At 35.5% G+C, this 14,772-nt stretch overlaps 1 protein-coding gene across 1 annotated transcript in view; it reads right to left on the minus strand.

Moving 5' to 3' along the window:
* The window catches only part of CCDC91 (coiled-coil domain containing 91), a 1,729,462-nt gene that overhangs the window by 767,025 nt on the left and 947,665 nt on the right, over positions 1-14,772 (minus strand). Inside the window, exons 9-10 of the mRNA XM_044088193.1 lie at positions 12,119-12,211; positions 11,199-11,267 (exon numbers count right to left, since the gene is read on the minus strand). Coding sequence (XP_043944128.1) covers positions 11,199-11,267; positions 12,119-12,211 — 162 coding nt within the window. The remainder of the gene's footprint in view (positions 1-11,198; positions 11,268-12,118; positions 12,212-14,772) is intronic.

Below are 14,772 nucleotides of genomic sequence, written 5' to 3' on the forward strand. Positions count from 1 at the left end.
TTCAGGAATGTATTTAATGGGTATGTAAGGGTGTATTTTTAGGAACTAAAATACTCATAACATAAAACAGTAAGTTTGTTGTTTTTGGAATGATAATACTATCCGTTTTTTTATATATGTTTACACCATACAAGTGTGTCCTCTATATACATCTGTTTTTACTAGTTCTTGGAATAACAAAATATATATAGCCATGTATTTATTTATTTAGGTATCATGTACAATTATTAAATTCATTAATGTATCTATATACATTTTTTAACAATGTTTTATCATATTTAGTAGGCATAATATTATCTTTTGTATTTATTTTACATTTTACACATTTTAGTTCTGTTGCATTGCTTTAATATATAGTTTAAATGGAATCATGTGTCATCAATTAATTATTCCATTTAATAATCAATTAGATTTGTATTTAAGGGCAGTTTAATTTTGAAAAAGATGGATTCTGATGAAGTCTTATAGATGAAAGCGCGCTCAATCCTTTTGTACTTGGTTACTGTTTGTTGTTAAATAAATTCGTTTTTATCTGGAGAATATACGTTTTTTCTGTGGCACGATATATACAGAGGAGGAGACCCTTTATGGTACATGCTAGCGGAGGTGTTTATGTTAAAAAATGTGAAGATATTCTAGACAGAAAATGTCAAAAATTAGATTGCAACCTGAAATAATATGGAGAAGGTAAACAATATCTATTGCAAAGGTCACAGTATAATAATTTACACAGTGGTAGAACCTATTCACAGGTTTTACAGGAATCAGAACAATTAGGGCAGTATAATAACGTATCAGTTAATTCCAATGGGATAGAAGTGCAGGACAATGGTGACAATGGTTATATATCCCCAAGAAGGTCAGAAAGACTTAGGCAGAAAAATAATAATAATAACCATTTTTTCAAAGCCCCCCCTCCAACAGAGGGGAGGGGGCAACAGGGGGATATATAGGTAGGAACACAAGTCGGTAATGAAGCCTGTATTCCAAATGGTTCACATACTGTAAGCTGGCAAGGTTTCCACATTTTTAATTATAGTACCTTAGAAGTAACACAGGAATCCTTTAGTTTGTTTATGAAGGGGTTTAAATATATACCTATGAAAAAAGGTAATTTATCACAAACTATTATCGATGTTAAGTTGTTTATCAGAAAAATTCATTTGAAAAAATTTTTCATTGGAAATGCTACAATAACCCCTAATGTTGGGGTACCCAGGAAAAGTAGTGTGTTCAACCTGCAATTACACCCACAGTTAAAAAACCTGGAAAGTGTATTGGAAAATGAAATTAGAAACTTATATAAAAATCAAGAAAAAATTCACACAAGAAATAATTTGACTAGGGAAGAGGGCACCCTATTGAATCAGTTATGTTCTAATTCTAAAGTACGTGTAATGGAACCTGACAAGGGAGGGGGCATTGTCCTCATGGATAAATTTGTATATGAGGGCAAAATGCTTTCCCTGTCACATGATGTAGATAAATACAGTCAGGTGTCCATTAATGAAATAATATAGCCTATATGAACATTGATTTAGCATTGAAGGACTTATTTGATCAAGGGGTGATTGATTTTCAGACATACTCATATTTACAAAATAATTCACCCAGGGTTCCCTGAATATTCGGTATACCCAAGGTACATAAGGACGTGGATGACCCCCCATTTATTCCTGTTGTAGCCTCAGAAGGCTCTAAGATAGCACCTATAGCAAAATTTCTGGATTGGAAATTAAAGGCCATATGGGGGGGCACCCACATATCCTTAAAGATTCCTGGGATTTTCTTGGCAGAATACAACCTGAATACAGTGTGGATGGTTTAGTATTTTTATGCACTGATATTGTGGATCTATTTTCAGTTATTCCACATGACATAGGATTATTGTGGCTTGAGGAAGCATTAAGAAAGCGGGCAAATATCTCTGAAAATGACATTTTTCTTTGTTTGGAATTAGCAGAACTAGTGTTAAGACATTTTTTTTATTTTTGAGGGGGAATTTTATCGGCAGGAACAAGGGGTAGCGATGGGAGCCAGTTGTGCCCTCACTTATGCTGATATTATTCTGTCAGTTTGGGAATATAAATTTATACATACATGTCCTTATGCACAATGTTGGAATCTATACACCAGATACCTCGATGATATCTGCATATTTTGGGTAGCAGATATGATTAAATTGGAGGAATTTATGAATTATTTATCTCAAACTACAAATTTCCTCCAGTTTACATACCAAGTGACAACAGGGCAATGTAATTACCTGGATGTGACAATATACAACAACTCTATATTTAAGAGTATTTCATTAGTTCCTGTTACCTCTTCATTTTTCAGGGACTTTTTTTCTCCTTTTCTTTTTCAGGCAGTTCAGGTGAAACTCAAAAAATGAAAGCCTTATATGGATTAAATTCTTAAATTTCTTTAAAGGCAGAATAGTGAAGTACAGTGGTCTGGTACAAACTATTTCCTTGTTCCATTTACATGGCTAAAGTAACAGGTGGCTTTCATTTTTTGAGTTTCACCTGAACTGCCTGGAAAAGAAAAGAATAAAAAAGTCTCTGAAAAATGAAGAGGTAACAGGAACTAATGAAACACTCTTAAATAAAGAGTTGTTTTATGAACCTGCAGTATAATACAAGACTATTATAATAAATGCCATTAGAATGGCAGTCGTGGTGGATCTTTTCTGCATTGAGTATGCACCATGTATTTAATTGAAGCTTTAATCCATGTGGCATAGCTTTATATACACGCAAGGAAGATCTGACCTGGAATCTAGCCCTGTTTTGTTAAATGAAATTCATCTGATCCTTTTTACAGGCCTTCCTTTTTTACATTACCACATATACTGCTTAGAATGCCTGAATACCCATCATGCTTCAGAAAGGGCAATTATAAGAGAAGAAGAAGCTGAAGCATTTTCACTTTCAGGAGGAAGTACTCCTGCATATGAGGGTGGAAGTTAATACAATAAAAAGCCCACATCTGATGAGGTTTTGCAAACGAAAAAGTAATTCAGGATGTTAATGTAGAGCTTTGTTTTTGTGCTTTGGTTGTGACATTAAAGGAAGAGAATTTGACTGTCTGCAAGCTTTATTGTACACCTTCCCAGGCCTATTGTTTGTTTTACAAGTAATCTTTGTAGACCTAGTGCAATTTTCTTTGGATAATTCAACATACAATAATATCAATAGCTGTAAGAATTCCAATCAGTTAAAATGTTCTATGTTTTATACTTGTAATGTTAAACAAATCACCAGTTATATGTAAACATTGGGATATATTAACTACAAATGAAAGAATCAAACATGTAGTAGGTGAAAAACCATTGTTTAGCATAAAGCTATTTCTAAACTCCTCCAAAACAAAAAACACTGCATCACAGACAGCTTATGCACATGCATCTCCAGTAGTTCTGCAATGCATGTTTTGACAATACTCGATATATATATATATATTTTTTTTTGAACTACCTTGAATTTTTATCCAAAATTCTCTTTATCAAGCCAAAAGCCACACAGGCATATCTACCCAATATACTTGGTTGCTTCTGTTGTGTTGGCAAAGTGACAAATAAAAGCCTTACACCTTATCTCTGTAAAACAATCTCAACCAGACTAGACCTAATGACTATTGCTTGTGCCCAGAACAAGACAAGAACATACATGAAAATTTCTTCAAATTGTCATTTTAATGCAAGATTCTGTATATAAACTACAATAATATTACATTATTCTCCAAAGTTTTTCTGAATAAAATTCCATCCTGCTATCATTCCCACCTTTAATGTTACTTGCCCAGTTTTTGTACTTAGCATGCACAATATTCACTACCTCCAGTCATATTCATGAACACTTCAGGTTTTGACTCCACATTTGATTCCAGAAAGTACATTAATGGTTCTTGTAACTGTATATACACAGGACCAAGTTTCTACTTCTAGAATACAACCCTTTCCAAAAAGCAATAGATGAAGCCACGGCCCTAGCAGAGTGGGCCTTGACTCTGCCTGGCATAGTTTTGTTCTGGTGAACATAACACAAGATAACAGCATTAGACAACCATTTGGAAACGGTCTGTTTTCATACAGTTGCCCCTTTTTCTTATCTTCAAAAGGAAATGAACAACTGATCTGAAGATTTGAAAGATTTAGTTCTGTCAAAATAGATGTAACCTGAGATGTCTGTTGTCATACAAAGTATGGAGTATCCTTTCTTCCTCATTTTTTAGGTTCAGAAAAGAAAAAAGAGAGACAGATAGTTTGGCTTAAAGTAAACCTGGATACTACTTTAGGCATAAAAGAAGGATTACTTCTCATAGAAACCCCGTCTCTCTGGAAAATGAGTAACCATAAGAATTTTCCAGTCAGATACCCATCTTGTAGAAGTCACAGCAATCAGTAAAACGGTTTCCATGTTAAGAACCTTAAGTCATCCATGTTAGCTGGTTCAAATGGAAACTGTTAGCTTCTCTAACACAAAATTAAAATCACAAAAAGGGGTCACCAATTTTCCTGGAGATCTCTTATGCAAAACCCCTTTCAAAGACATTTTGATATGAGAATGCATTGAAAGAGGACAATCCATGGGCAGGCATGCTGAAATGGCCAATAAATGAACCTTGATGGAAGAGTAAAAAAGGCATTAGGATAGCAACTCACACAAATATTGTAAAACCAGACAAAAATTAGCTTTGAATAGGTGCTGGTTATGTTGTTGGCACCAACTAGAAGACCTTTTCCATTTGTTTATGTATGATTTTTTTAGTAGCAGACTTTATTCCCTCCTTTAGTACCTGCTGCACATCCTCAGTAAACAAGAGCCTAAATGGAACTAAGACCCTGTCACTCAGGCAATCTGCTGAAGCTGATTGGGGTTAGGGTGTATCAAATGGATTCCTATTACCTGATCAAACATTTAGGCTATAGAATACCCAAATGTTGATCTGGTAAATAGCAAAAGAAAAAAAAAACCCAAAAGGCCAATTTAATGTAGGGAAAGAATTCCCTTGGCCATTATGTGGATTTTGCCCCTTTCCCCACTGTAGGAGTGATCTCAGAGTTGGTATATTTGGTTAGGGGGGGTGTGTGGGGTGAAGTCCCCCACTTCATTTTGGTTTAATTTTTTTTTTTTTTGTGGCCGAGGGAATTCATTCTCTACATTAAATTCAGCCAGTCAATATTACCAGTTTGACATTTGGGTATTCGCTAACCTAAATGGTTGATCGAGTAATATAGACGCATATCAAATACCCCTGATCATGTGTGAGTAAATCCTATTATGTGAATAAGCTTGTAGGAATTGCCCCTGGTCATTTCCAAAAGAAGGGAGAACCACTGTTTCCTGGGCCAGAAGGGAGTCACCACAATGATCTTGGGGAATTCCTTCTGAATCTTCAAAAGTATCCTGGATATCAGTGGAAATGGTGGAAAAGCATACAATAACATTCCTGTCCAAGGAAAAGAAAACTAATCTGTCTTCCAGCCCTTCCTGCATGGAGTTCTAGAGCAGAATCTTGCCAGATGATTGTTCAGAAAGGTGGCAAATAGATCTACTTGAGAAACTCCCCACTGATGGATCAAATCTTGGAACCTCCCTTGATGTAATTTCCATTCATGAGGGTATGCCCTTGTTTTGCTCAGTTTGTCTGACATGCAATTTTGCTCTAAAGGAATGTAGGACACTTGTACAGTGAGATTGTGCTGTGAAGCTATACCCCAACCTAACGTGGCTAATCTGCAAAGGGGGTAGTGTCAGGCTCCCCCTTGTTTGTTGATATACCACATGACTGCAGTACTGTCTCTAACAATCTGAGGTCCCAGGGAACAATGATGATTCAGAAAGTTGAGTGTCTTGATCATGGCAAGCATCAATTTTGTATTTATGTGTTTGTATCTGTCCTTGGTGTCCCACGTACCTTGTACTCTTTTTCCTCCTGAAACTGCTTTCCAAAATCAAAGGCATCTGTGGTAACTGCTTGGGAACAGGGACGAAGAAGGGTAGACCAGGGTTTCCAGATATTTTCTGTCTCTGCCACATGACTTCTCTTCTAACAAATCCCAGCACTTGGAATTGAAAAGATACAGGATGCTGGTGCTAGGAACAAAGGGGACTTCAGATACCACTGTATTTTTCTCATATGGCAATTTGCCAGAGGTATCAATGGAATCAAAGATGACAAGACACTCAAGAGCCTTGGTATTCCTCTTGCAGTGACCCAGGTCTGACTGTAAAACCCTAGAAACAGAGGTTCTTTTGTGGAAGAAAAGCTTTTTGAACTGAGACTAGACTGACATTTGACTCCCTGGAAAAACAGTCCTGTGAGAAGAAGTCAATGCTGACTTTTGAATGTTACAAAAAACAAAGAGCCAGCACAATTGACTTCAAAATCACTTTGTATTCATAAATACATACAGCAAACAGACCGGTTTCGGCTGGATAAACACTGAGGAAGGTTGTGTTTATCCAGCCAAAACCGGTCTGTTTGCTGTATGTATTTATGAATACAAAGTGATTTTGAAGTCAATTGTGCTGGCTCTTTGTTTTTTGTACTGTTCTGTGTGGAGCCTGGCATTTGCTCACGTGCAGGGGACTTCTTTTCTTGATGACTTTTGAATGTTCTCTTGGATTCCCAGCTTGTGCAAGAGATGCGTCACCCAAGTGAGGGACTCCAGATACTTTGAAAAAGACTCTGCAAATATAAGCAAGTCATCTAAATATGGAAAAATGTGGATACCCTGACGCCTGCAATTAGCTAGAACAGGAGCTAGACACTTTGTGAACATTCTTGGTGCAGTGGATAGTAAAAAGGGTAAGGCAGAGAAACAATACTATAATCCAGACACACAAAATCTTAAGAAACACATGAAGACTGGGTGAAAAGGGATGTGATTACAAGAATCTTTTAAATATAGTGTTACCAGGAAGCTAAAATGAGGAACAGGAGGTAATAGATTCTGAAGTGACATCATTTTCAATTTGGGCTCTATCACAACCGGGTTTAGGAAAAAATAAATTTAGAACTGGTCTCCAAGCATTTTCTCTCTTTGGCACTAAAAGCATCCTTTAATAAAAACCTTTCCTAACCTGGGAAGGAGGAACTAGTTCTATCACTCCTTGGGAAGCATGTGTTGAAGTACAAGGGGAAATAAAAGGATATGGCCTGGTGGATGAGGAATTACCCCTTGAAAAGGAGGGATTTCCTCCCATGCCATCTGTAACCTTGATGAATAACCTTCAGAGCATTCTGGTCTGAAAATATTTGTTGCCAAAGGGGAGAAATGGATTTTCAGACTTTCTGGAAGGGAAAATGGGATGCCAGGAGGTCTCTTAAATAGTCATTCTGACCGGTTGGATTGTACTTGCTTTTGGGGGTCTAAACTTTTTTGGACCCCCCCCCCCCACTGTCATTTCTTCTTAAACATCTGTTTAGCAGCATTTTGCTGACACCTTTTATTTTGTTTTTTGCCAAAATTAAATGAGAGGTTAGAGAACACCTTCAAAAATTTGGAAAAGTGGGCTGAAAAATCTTAGAAATCCCTTGTATCATTTTATCCATTTCATTACATTCGCTGATAACCTCTGCAGCAGGGGAACCCAAAATTCAATCTCTATTCAAAGCAGAATTTAAAATCTCATTTTTCACACCATTTGAGAGGTTCAGAGAAACATAGCCAGGCAAACCCCCTCAAAACAGTATCAGTGACCATAGCCCTGGGAGATGTATCAAATGAGTCATACCCACTCTTTGTAAACAATGACTAGTGACTTGTACAATGGAACAAACTAAATTATTTAAAGCAGATTTTTTCACATAAGAAGAAACTGCAGACAATTCATTCCTCATACTTTTGGAATTAGTCACAATAAACGTTAACGTACACGTCTGCAACTGAAAGTTGCAGGCATAGACTTTTTCTGGTACTTATCAATAACCTTCCCATCCTCATCAGAAAGAGTAGGATCAGAATTAACCAAATGTTTATTATCAGTAGAATTAACTAAAGCTATAGCTGCTGGGTCAGGTTCGTAAAAACTTTTTTAGGGGCAGAAGGCTATCAGGAAAATTGCAGGTAGTGACACACACATCCTCCAGAGCTGAAAAAACTGGGGGAATGGGTGAACGTTCTGAAAATTCCTTCTGTAACAGCTCATAGCATTTTCTGAAAGACTGAAAAGCCTCTGTGTTCTCCCCACTGAAAACACTGTAACATTCTGAAAATAGTTTCAGAGAAATGGAACCCCCCCTCACAGTGAGGATCAGAATCTGAGCTCGCCTTTAAGTGTGAATCTGGAAAATGAGAAGAAACCCCTATATCTGTCCCTTCATTTTCCTAACCAGATTCAGAATCTTGACCCTCTACAGGAAAAAAGGTATCCGTCTTTCTTTTACCAGAAACCACCTTATAAAAGAATCAAAAGCCTGAATTAAACCTTGAGCCAGACAGAGAAAACTACTACTGTCAAAGGAAATTTGAGATGAAGTTGATACATGTGGTTTTCTGTTTCATTTCTGACAAGAAAACTGGGACTAACAATGTTATTAATGGCAGCAGCAGCAGCTTCCCAGAGGCAGGCATAACATTCTAACTAAACAGGAAAGCCTTCCTAGTTCCCTATCCCAGAAATGACAGGAGTGGCTCTCCCCTGCCTGGTGAGGGGACCCCAACAGCCACAGAGGATGTGGTTAACCTCCTATCCATAATGACTGTTAAGAGCTGCACCAAAGGGATCTGAGTAAAAGATAAGTAGTCTGAGGAACAAGCTTCAGCCACAGCAGAGTCACTTTTTTGTGGCTGATGCAAATTGCTTGCCTGCTGTGGTGGCAAAGGACATTTGCTTAACTTTTTCTTCTTGTGGCTGAAAGGACCACCAACCATGGGACAGATAGTTTGTTCAATGGTCAAGCCAAAAACTGTGTTTCTCTGCCAGTGAAAACACGACTCAAAAGCTGGTAAAAATCTTTAAAAGTCACTTTTCCCCCACAAAAATCACAATAAAAACACTTTGTTATCCCAAAAAGTAAAATAAACACAATTTTCCATAGAAAAAATGGTTTTGGGTTCTTTAAAGTTTAAATCTGATAGGAAAAAGAGCACTACCATTTAAAACTAAATTAAATAAATTACTAACTACTAATACTAAATACCATTTAAAAATAAACTAAATACCAACCCCAGGGCCCTTAGATCATCCGATAAACTTGTTCTCAAGATTACAAAGTCCCATAATTACTTTGGTGACTCTCTCTTCTCCTTCAAAGTAGCCAAACAGTGGAACCTATTACTCCAGAATATCTTAAAAACAGATCGTCATAGCTTCGAAAAACTCCTAAACAAGTACCTTACTCAACAATGGCTATGCTCCTATAATACTCCTCGCTAGTTTCTCGTGCCTTTGATCAAATGTTTTCTATTCTGCTATCTTCTTGTCTTACTTTTACCAAATGAAAATACCACAATGGTTTTTAGTTATATATCTAATGAGTTTCATATTACTGCCTGAAGTAGGGCTTAAGAAATGTAATGTTTTCTGTTTTACATTCAACTTTTTGTAAATTGTGATTGTTGGCAACTGTCAAACTTTTTGTATATTGTTTGTAAATCTTTTAAACATTTTTGTAATCTTTTTGTACTATTGTTATGAAGCTTATCTCCCTGGGTGTCTGCTGAAAAAGGGCTACTTGCCCAGCCGGACTCTACCCGGTTAATAAATGTAAAATAAAATAAATAAATACAATAAATAAAAGTAAGTTAAGTCTCATGTCAGCCCTTTAAAACATACACTCCTAATACACTCCTAGCTTAAAAATAACTTTCCTAAATAGGAAAGTAAAATAACATAATAATGTCTATAAAATGGAAGGGTCTTCTCCAAGGGGAACTTATATGCCCTAGAAAGGAACAGCACAAGCTGACCATCGATCCATGAAATCCTGCAGAGGAGCATATTCTTCTGTGTGAGGAAGGCTCTAAAGGGCTTAGCACCCAAACCTGTCTTTTTGTCAGCTCAGTTGGAGATGACTGATGGTTTGGTTGCATGGAAGGAACCCTGAAACTTTGAAAGCTGGCTGTTATAACCATGACAGGCCATAAATCATACAGCTAAGGCTACTGCAACAGTAATCAATATAATGAATATCATTAATACTTTGCTGTACCTTTTAACATTTCAAACACAATCCAGTGAAATTATTAATGTAACCCAATAATCTACAGATTTAACTTTTAGCTCTATAATGTGTTCTTTTGTGTCTGCATCCACATCATTTGCACAGCGTTTGTTTTTTGCCTGCTCATTTGTTATCAGGTACCACTATGTCTGCCTTGGTAAACTGCATAGCATTGTCATTTCTTTTTCTTTGCAGTTTAAAGGCTTTATTTTCATATTACTTTCACACATGGTACCAATTCATAAACTTTCATCTCCTCTGCAATGCTCTTAAGTTGCACATTTGACAGTTTACACGCACAACATACATTAAAATTATTTGAATATCTTTTTTATTTAATGCTGCTAAGGTCTGCCAAAAGAATTATACCAAATTATTCTTTCCTAGTGGAGACAGATGACTGAAAAATAGCCTTAACATGGAGTACAACTATAACTTAAGCTTAAATTTGAGATTTAAAACTTTACAGTGAAGCTGTATAGTAAAGTCATCTGATTATAATATCATCATTTTGGATGTATACATGAAAGCATATTTATAAAAATAAATACTTGGCTAAGAACAATTTAAATATTGTGTCTGCTCCAGATTCACAATATTAGATATGCTCGATACTTAATATGAGAACAGGTAAGTGCACCTTAAACTGAAATTCACTTTAACAAAATAAATGCATTTGTAAGCCCCATTGTGGCTTTTTGTGGGGAGTGTGTCCTTCATACACCTACTACTACCTAAATATACTAACACTGAGCTCATTTTACATGAAAGTAAGTGGAATTTTCCAAGATATCATAAATTGTTAATTTTAATTAGCTTACAAAATGTTTGCATTTATCAGTGTCAAGCATTTGCATATCACAGCTCTCCTTTATCACCAGCTCTTGGTGAATTGTTTTGCATAATGAATGAACATACTATTAGGCTACAAAAGTCTTTCTTCAATCTATATAACATAAGCATAAAGAAATACATTTACCACTACACTTGTAGTAACCACAGGGACTTGCATACTTAAATACCTTGATAGCCTTTTTCATAGCTTCACTGTTTCGTTGCCGTTCTTCAGTTATACACTTTTCTAACTCTTCCTATAAACAAAAAGCAAATGGCTTATTATTAAACTGAAAAAAAAAATAAAGTAATTCAAGACATTAAATATGTTTAATAATTCATAATTTTTAAAACACTACAAAACTAACAGTATACTGTTTGAATGCATTCTTACTGAATTCAATCTTCTTACATGCTGTCTAAAAAGCACTATTATTGGGAACAACCTGCTCAGTTTTGAACCTGTTCAATGTACTTTATCATCAAACAAACACAGGTATGTCTGTATTATGATTTTCTGTTTTGCATATATCCTTACCAAATTCCTTCTGTCTCACGCATCCATCTGTTGAATGCTCAACACCATACTGTGGTTTGCCACAAATCTTCATCAACCATTCTGCTATGGTTTCACCATGTAGCAGCATACTCTTGTTACTCAGAGTGTCCTTCAGCCCCCCCCTTTAAAAGTTTACACTTCTGCTTGGTTAGCAACTGTACTTACCATGGAAATGTAAGTCACTTGCCCCGCAGGTTTAACATGGAAAGCCAGCTTTTTTTCCACAAATATGTTTACCTAAATAAAAACTGTACATAAGGTATCAATTTGCCTTCAGTAACACCTAACTGTTGTCATTCTACATACCTTCATGGTATGACCCTCAGTAATGTATAACAGATGAATAGTCTTTTTCCTACATGGTGTGGGGGTATATGTGTCAAAAAGGATGATACTATAGGATTGGTCAGATCTTCATCTGTGAGCCAGAGAAAGCAAACTTAGGGCATTTGCAACACAGCAAAACCTATTAGGCAGCTACATTAACAGAATTTCATATCCATGTTATTACAGCTCTACACAAGATACCAGGAAAACATCTAACAATACCTTATGGTGCTGTGTTTGCTCTACTAAAGCACCTTTTATTTGTTCTTCCAAAGCTTTCTTTTCTTGATCCAACATATCAAGAAGCCTCTGATGCTGGAAGACAAAATGAGACCCATAAAAAAACATGCATACAAAAAAGTTTTCATAGCAGAATCACTTACTATTTAAGTATATTCACAGACAGATATCCGGAATGATTTCTTTACATTAACGCATTCTATACATCCTTTTGGAACAATCACGTATTCAGAAGCATTACAGCTTATATGACTGTATATCAAGTAGCTGACAAAACAACCTACTGGCAGGGATGTAAGCAGGTGAATCAGCAACAAAACAATCAACATTAAAAGAGTTAGAGTAAAACACACCTGCTATATCTTTGTTGGCACCAGAAACATGCATGCACTAAACATCATTAGAATCATTTTCATTCAGTACTAGGCCTTAGCACAATTAACAAAAGCTAATCACAGTGTAAGAAAAAAAAAAGACTGAATTATCACCAGAGAAATGCATGTACCATTAAGGTCCACTACTGAGGGAACAGTAATGATGACATGCAATGCACAAAGTTGCTGTAGACTGCAGTGACTGACTTTTCCATAGAACCATACAACGCAGTACTTTAGACAGCAGTATCACAGTACAGAACTGCTGCCAGTGCACAAATCATTTTGTGGAATGCATTATCATATCTCATGGCCTACTCATATTCTAATTGCAGGCAAATCATTATGCAGTCAGTTGCAACAACAAAAGTTTCTATTTGCAATGGCATCCTTTTAGAATGTCTGGCCATAAATTTATTTATTTGTCTATCACTGCACAATTTGACTATTCTTTAACATGTACCTTTGATTTTATGGTTTGCTAATATTCCATATGAATTGTTCAGTCTTTAAGGAAGTTCCAAAGTACCAAGTGTCATTGATACCTTACCTCTCTGAAATGCTACCTTATGAAAAGAGAAAAAGAAAGAAAACACTTCACCCTTAAAATTGCATCACTCCTTTAGTAAGAAATTCAAAAAATTCACCCAAGTGTTAGGCACCAAATGAAATGACATCCTCATACATAAAGCAGAAAAAGAAGTTATATCTTACCATAACGTTCCATCTGTATTATTGATCCTCATTCAGTCATTACGTGTGGGTACGAAAAAGCAGGTAAGAATGATAGTCCGTGAATGACTTTATTAACTAAAGCGCTTTTCGTACATACAATGTACGAACTTCTTCAGAGAAACCAGATCATTAAAATCAATTCACTTAAATACCCTACCATAATCAGCTGATACTAAAAGGCAACAATTATCTTAAAGATACCGTAAACATGTATTTGTCCTAATGGTTTTTAAACAGCATTAACAATTAAAAATGTTTTATGCACTTGTATCAAAAATATATATATTCATAAATATCCACAAAATAAATTAATTAGACTGCATATAATATCAAAAAATGAAAATAAATAATAACAAATAAATATAATATATAAACTATCTCACTATGGCTACCAAAACAGTAACTGTCAAACCAGTGACCAACCTTAAACTCCTAATAACTTCAATATAATAAAATAATAAAATAAAATAAAATAAAATTCTACCTGTTAAGGCTCCTAAGCTTTAATAATGCCATAATAGAACATAAATCATTCAACCCTGGCCAATTATAAGAATGTAACCTAATCTGCCATATTAATTCCAACCTTTCCAAGTATAATTCAAAAGGGCCACCCCTAATATTAGACGTTATTTGGTCCAAGACCCAAAACTTAAAAGTATGTGTGGAATGTTCAAATACATGTTTAGCCAGAGCATTATCCATTATAGATTTCTTAATACTATAAATATGCTCGTAGACTCTATCTCTAAGCCTCTGAACAGTTTTGCCCACATAGAAACATGGGCAAGATTGGCATTGGGCTATATATACCATCATTTTAGAGTTACAGTTAGTTTTATACTTACTTTTCAAATCAAAGTTATTAATTTTAATATAATTACTGACCAACATGAATTTACAATACGGGCATGAACCGCAATTAAATGAGCCTTTGTTAAGGGCACTACTTTTATTATTATTAATACTTTCAAGCAGTTGCTTAAAATTCCTATCCCATCTAATTGTAAATTTAGGTGACCTACCTACCTTTTCAAGTAAATCTTTATTTTCTTTTATTATATTCTAATTCTTAGATATTATTCCTTTAATAAAATAAAAATCAGAGCTAAAGGTAAGGGTCAAACTATATTCAAAAGGGTACGAATTATTTTCTGGTGGGTTATCCAAGGAAGCTGGAAAATTTTTTGAAACTGATAGCTTAAACTCTGAGATGTTTAGGTCATTATATCCATCAATCTCATGCCCACTAACTATAGGCTTATAAAAGCCTCGATGTCTTTTATCAAGAATTTCATCCAATATTCCATCAATAAATTCCCTAGGGTATGCTCTTCTAAGAAACATACCCTTTAATTTTTCACATTCCTCAAGAAAATCAACATTTCTTGTAGTCATACGTGCAGCCCTAACTAATTGTCCTTTAATCATGGACTTCTTTTGATACAAAGGGTGAGCACTAGAGAAATGTAGGAACGTGTTGGAATAGGAGCATTTTCTATATATTTTTGTTTCAAATTTCTGGGC

The sequence above is a fragment of the Protopterus annectens genome, chromosome 11.part0 (genome assembly GCF_019279795.1).
Source record: "Protopterus annectens isolate FY-2018-M chromosome 11.part0, PAN1.0, whole genome shotgun sequence".
NCBI lineage: Eukaryota > Metazoa > Chordata > Ceratodontiformes > Protopteridae > Protopterus > Protopterus annectens.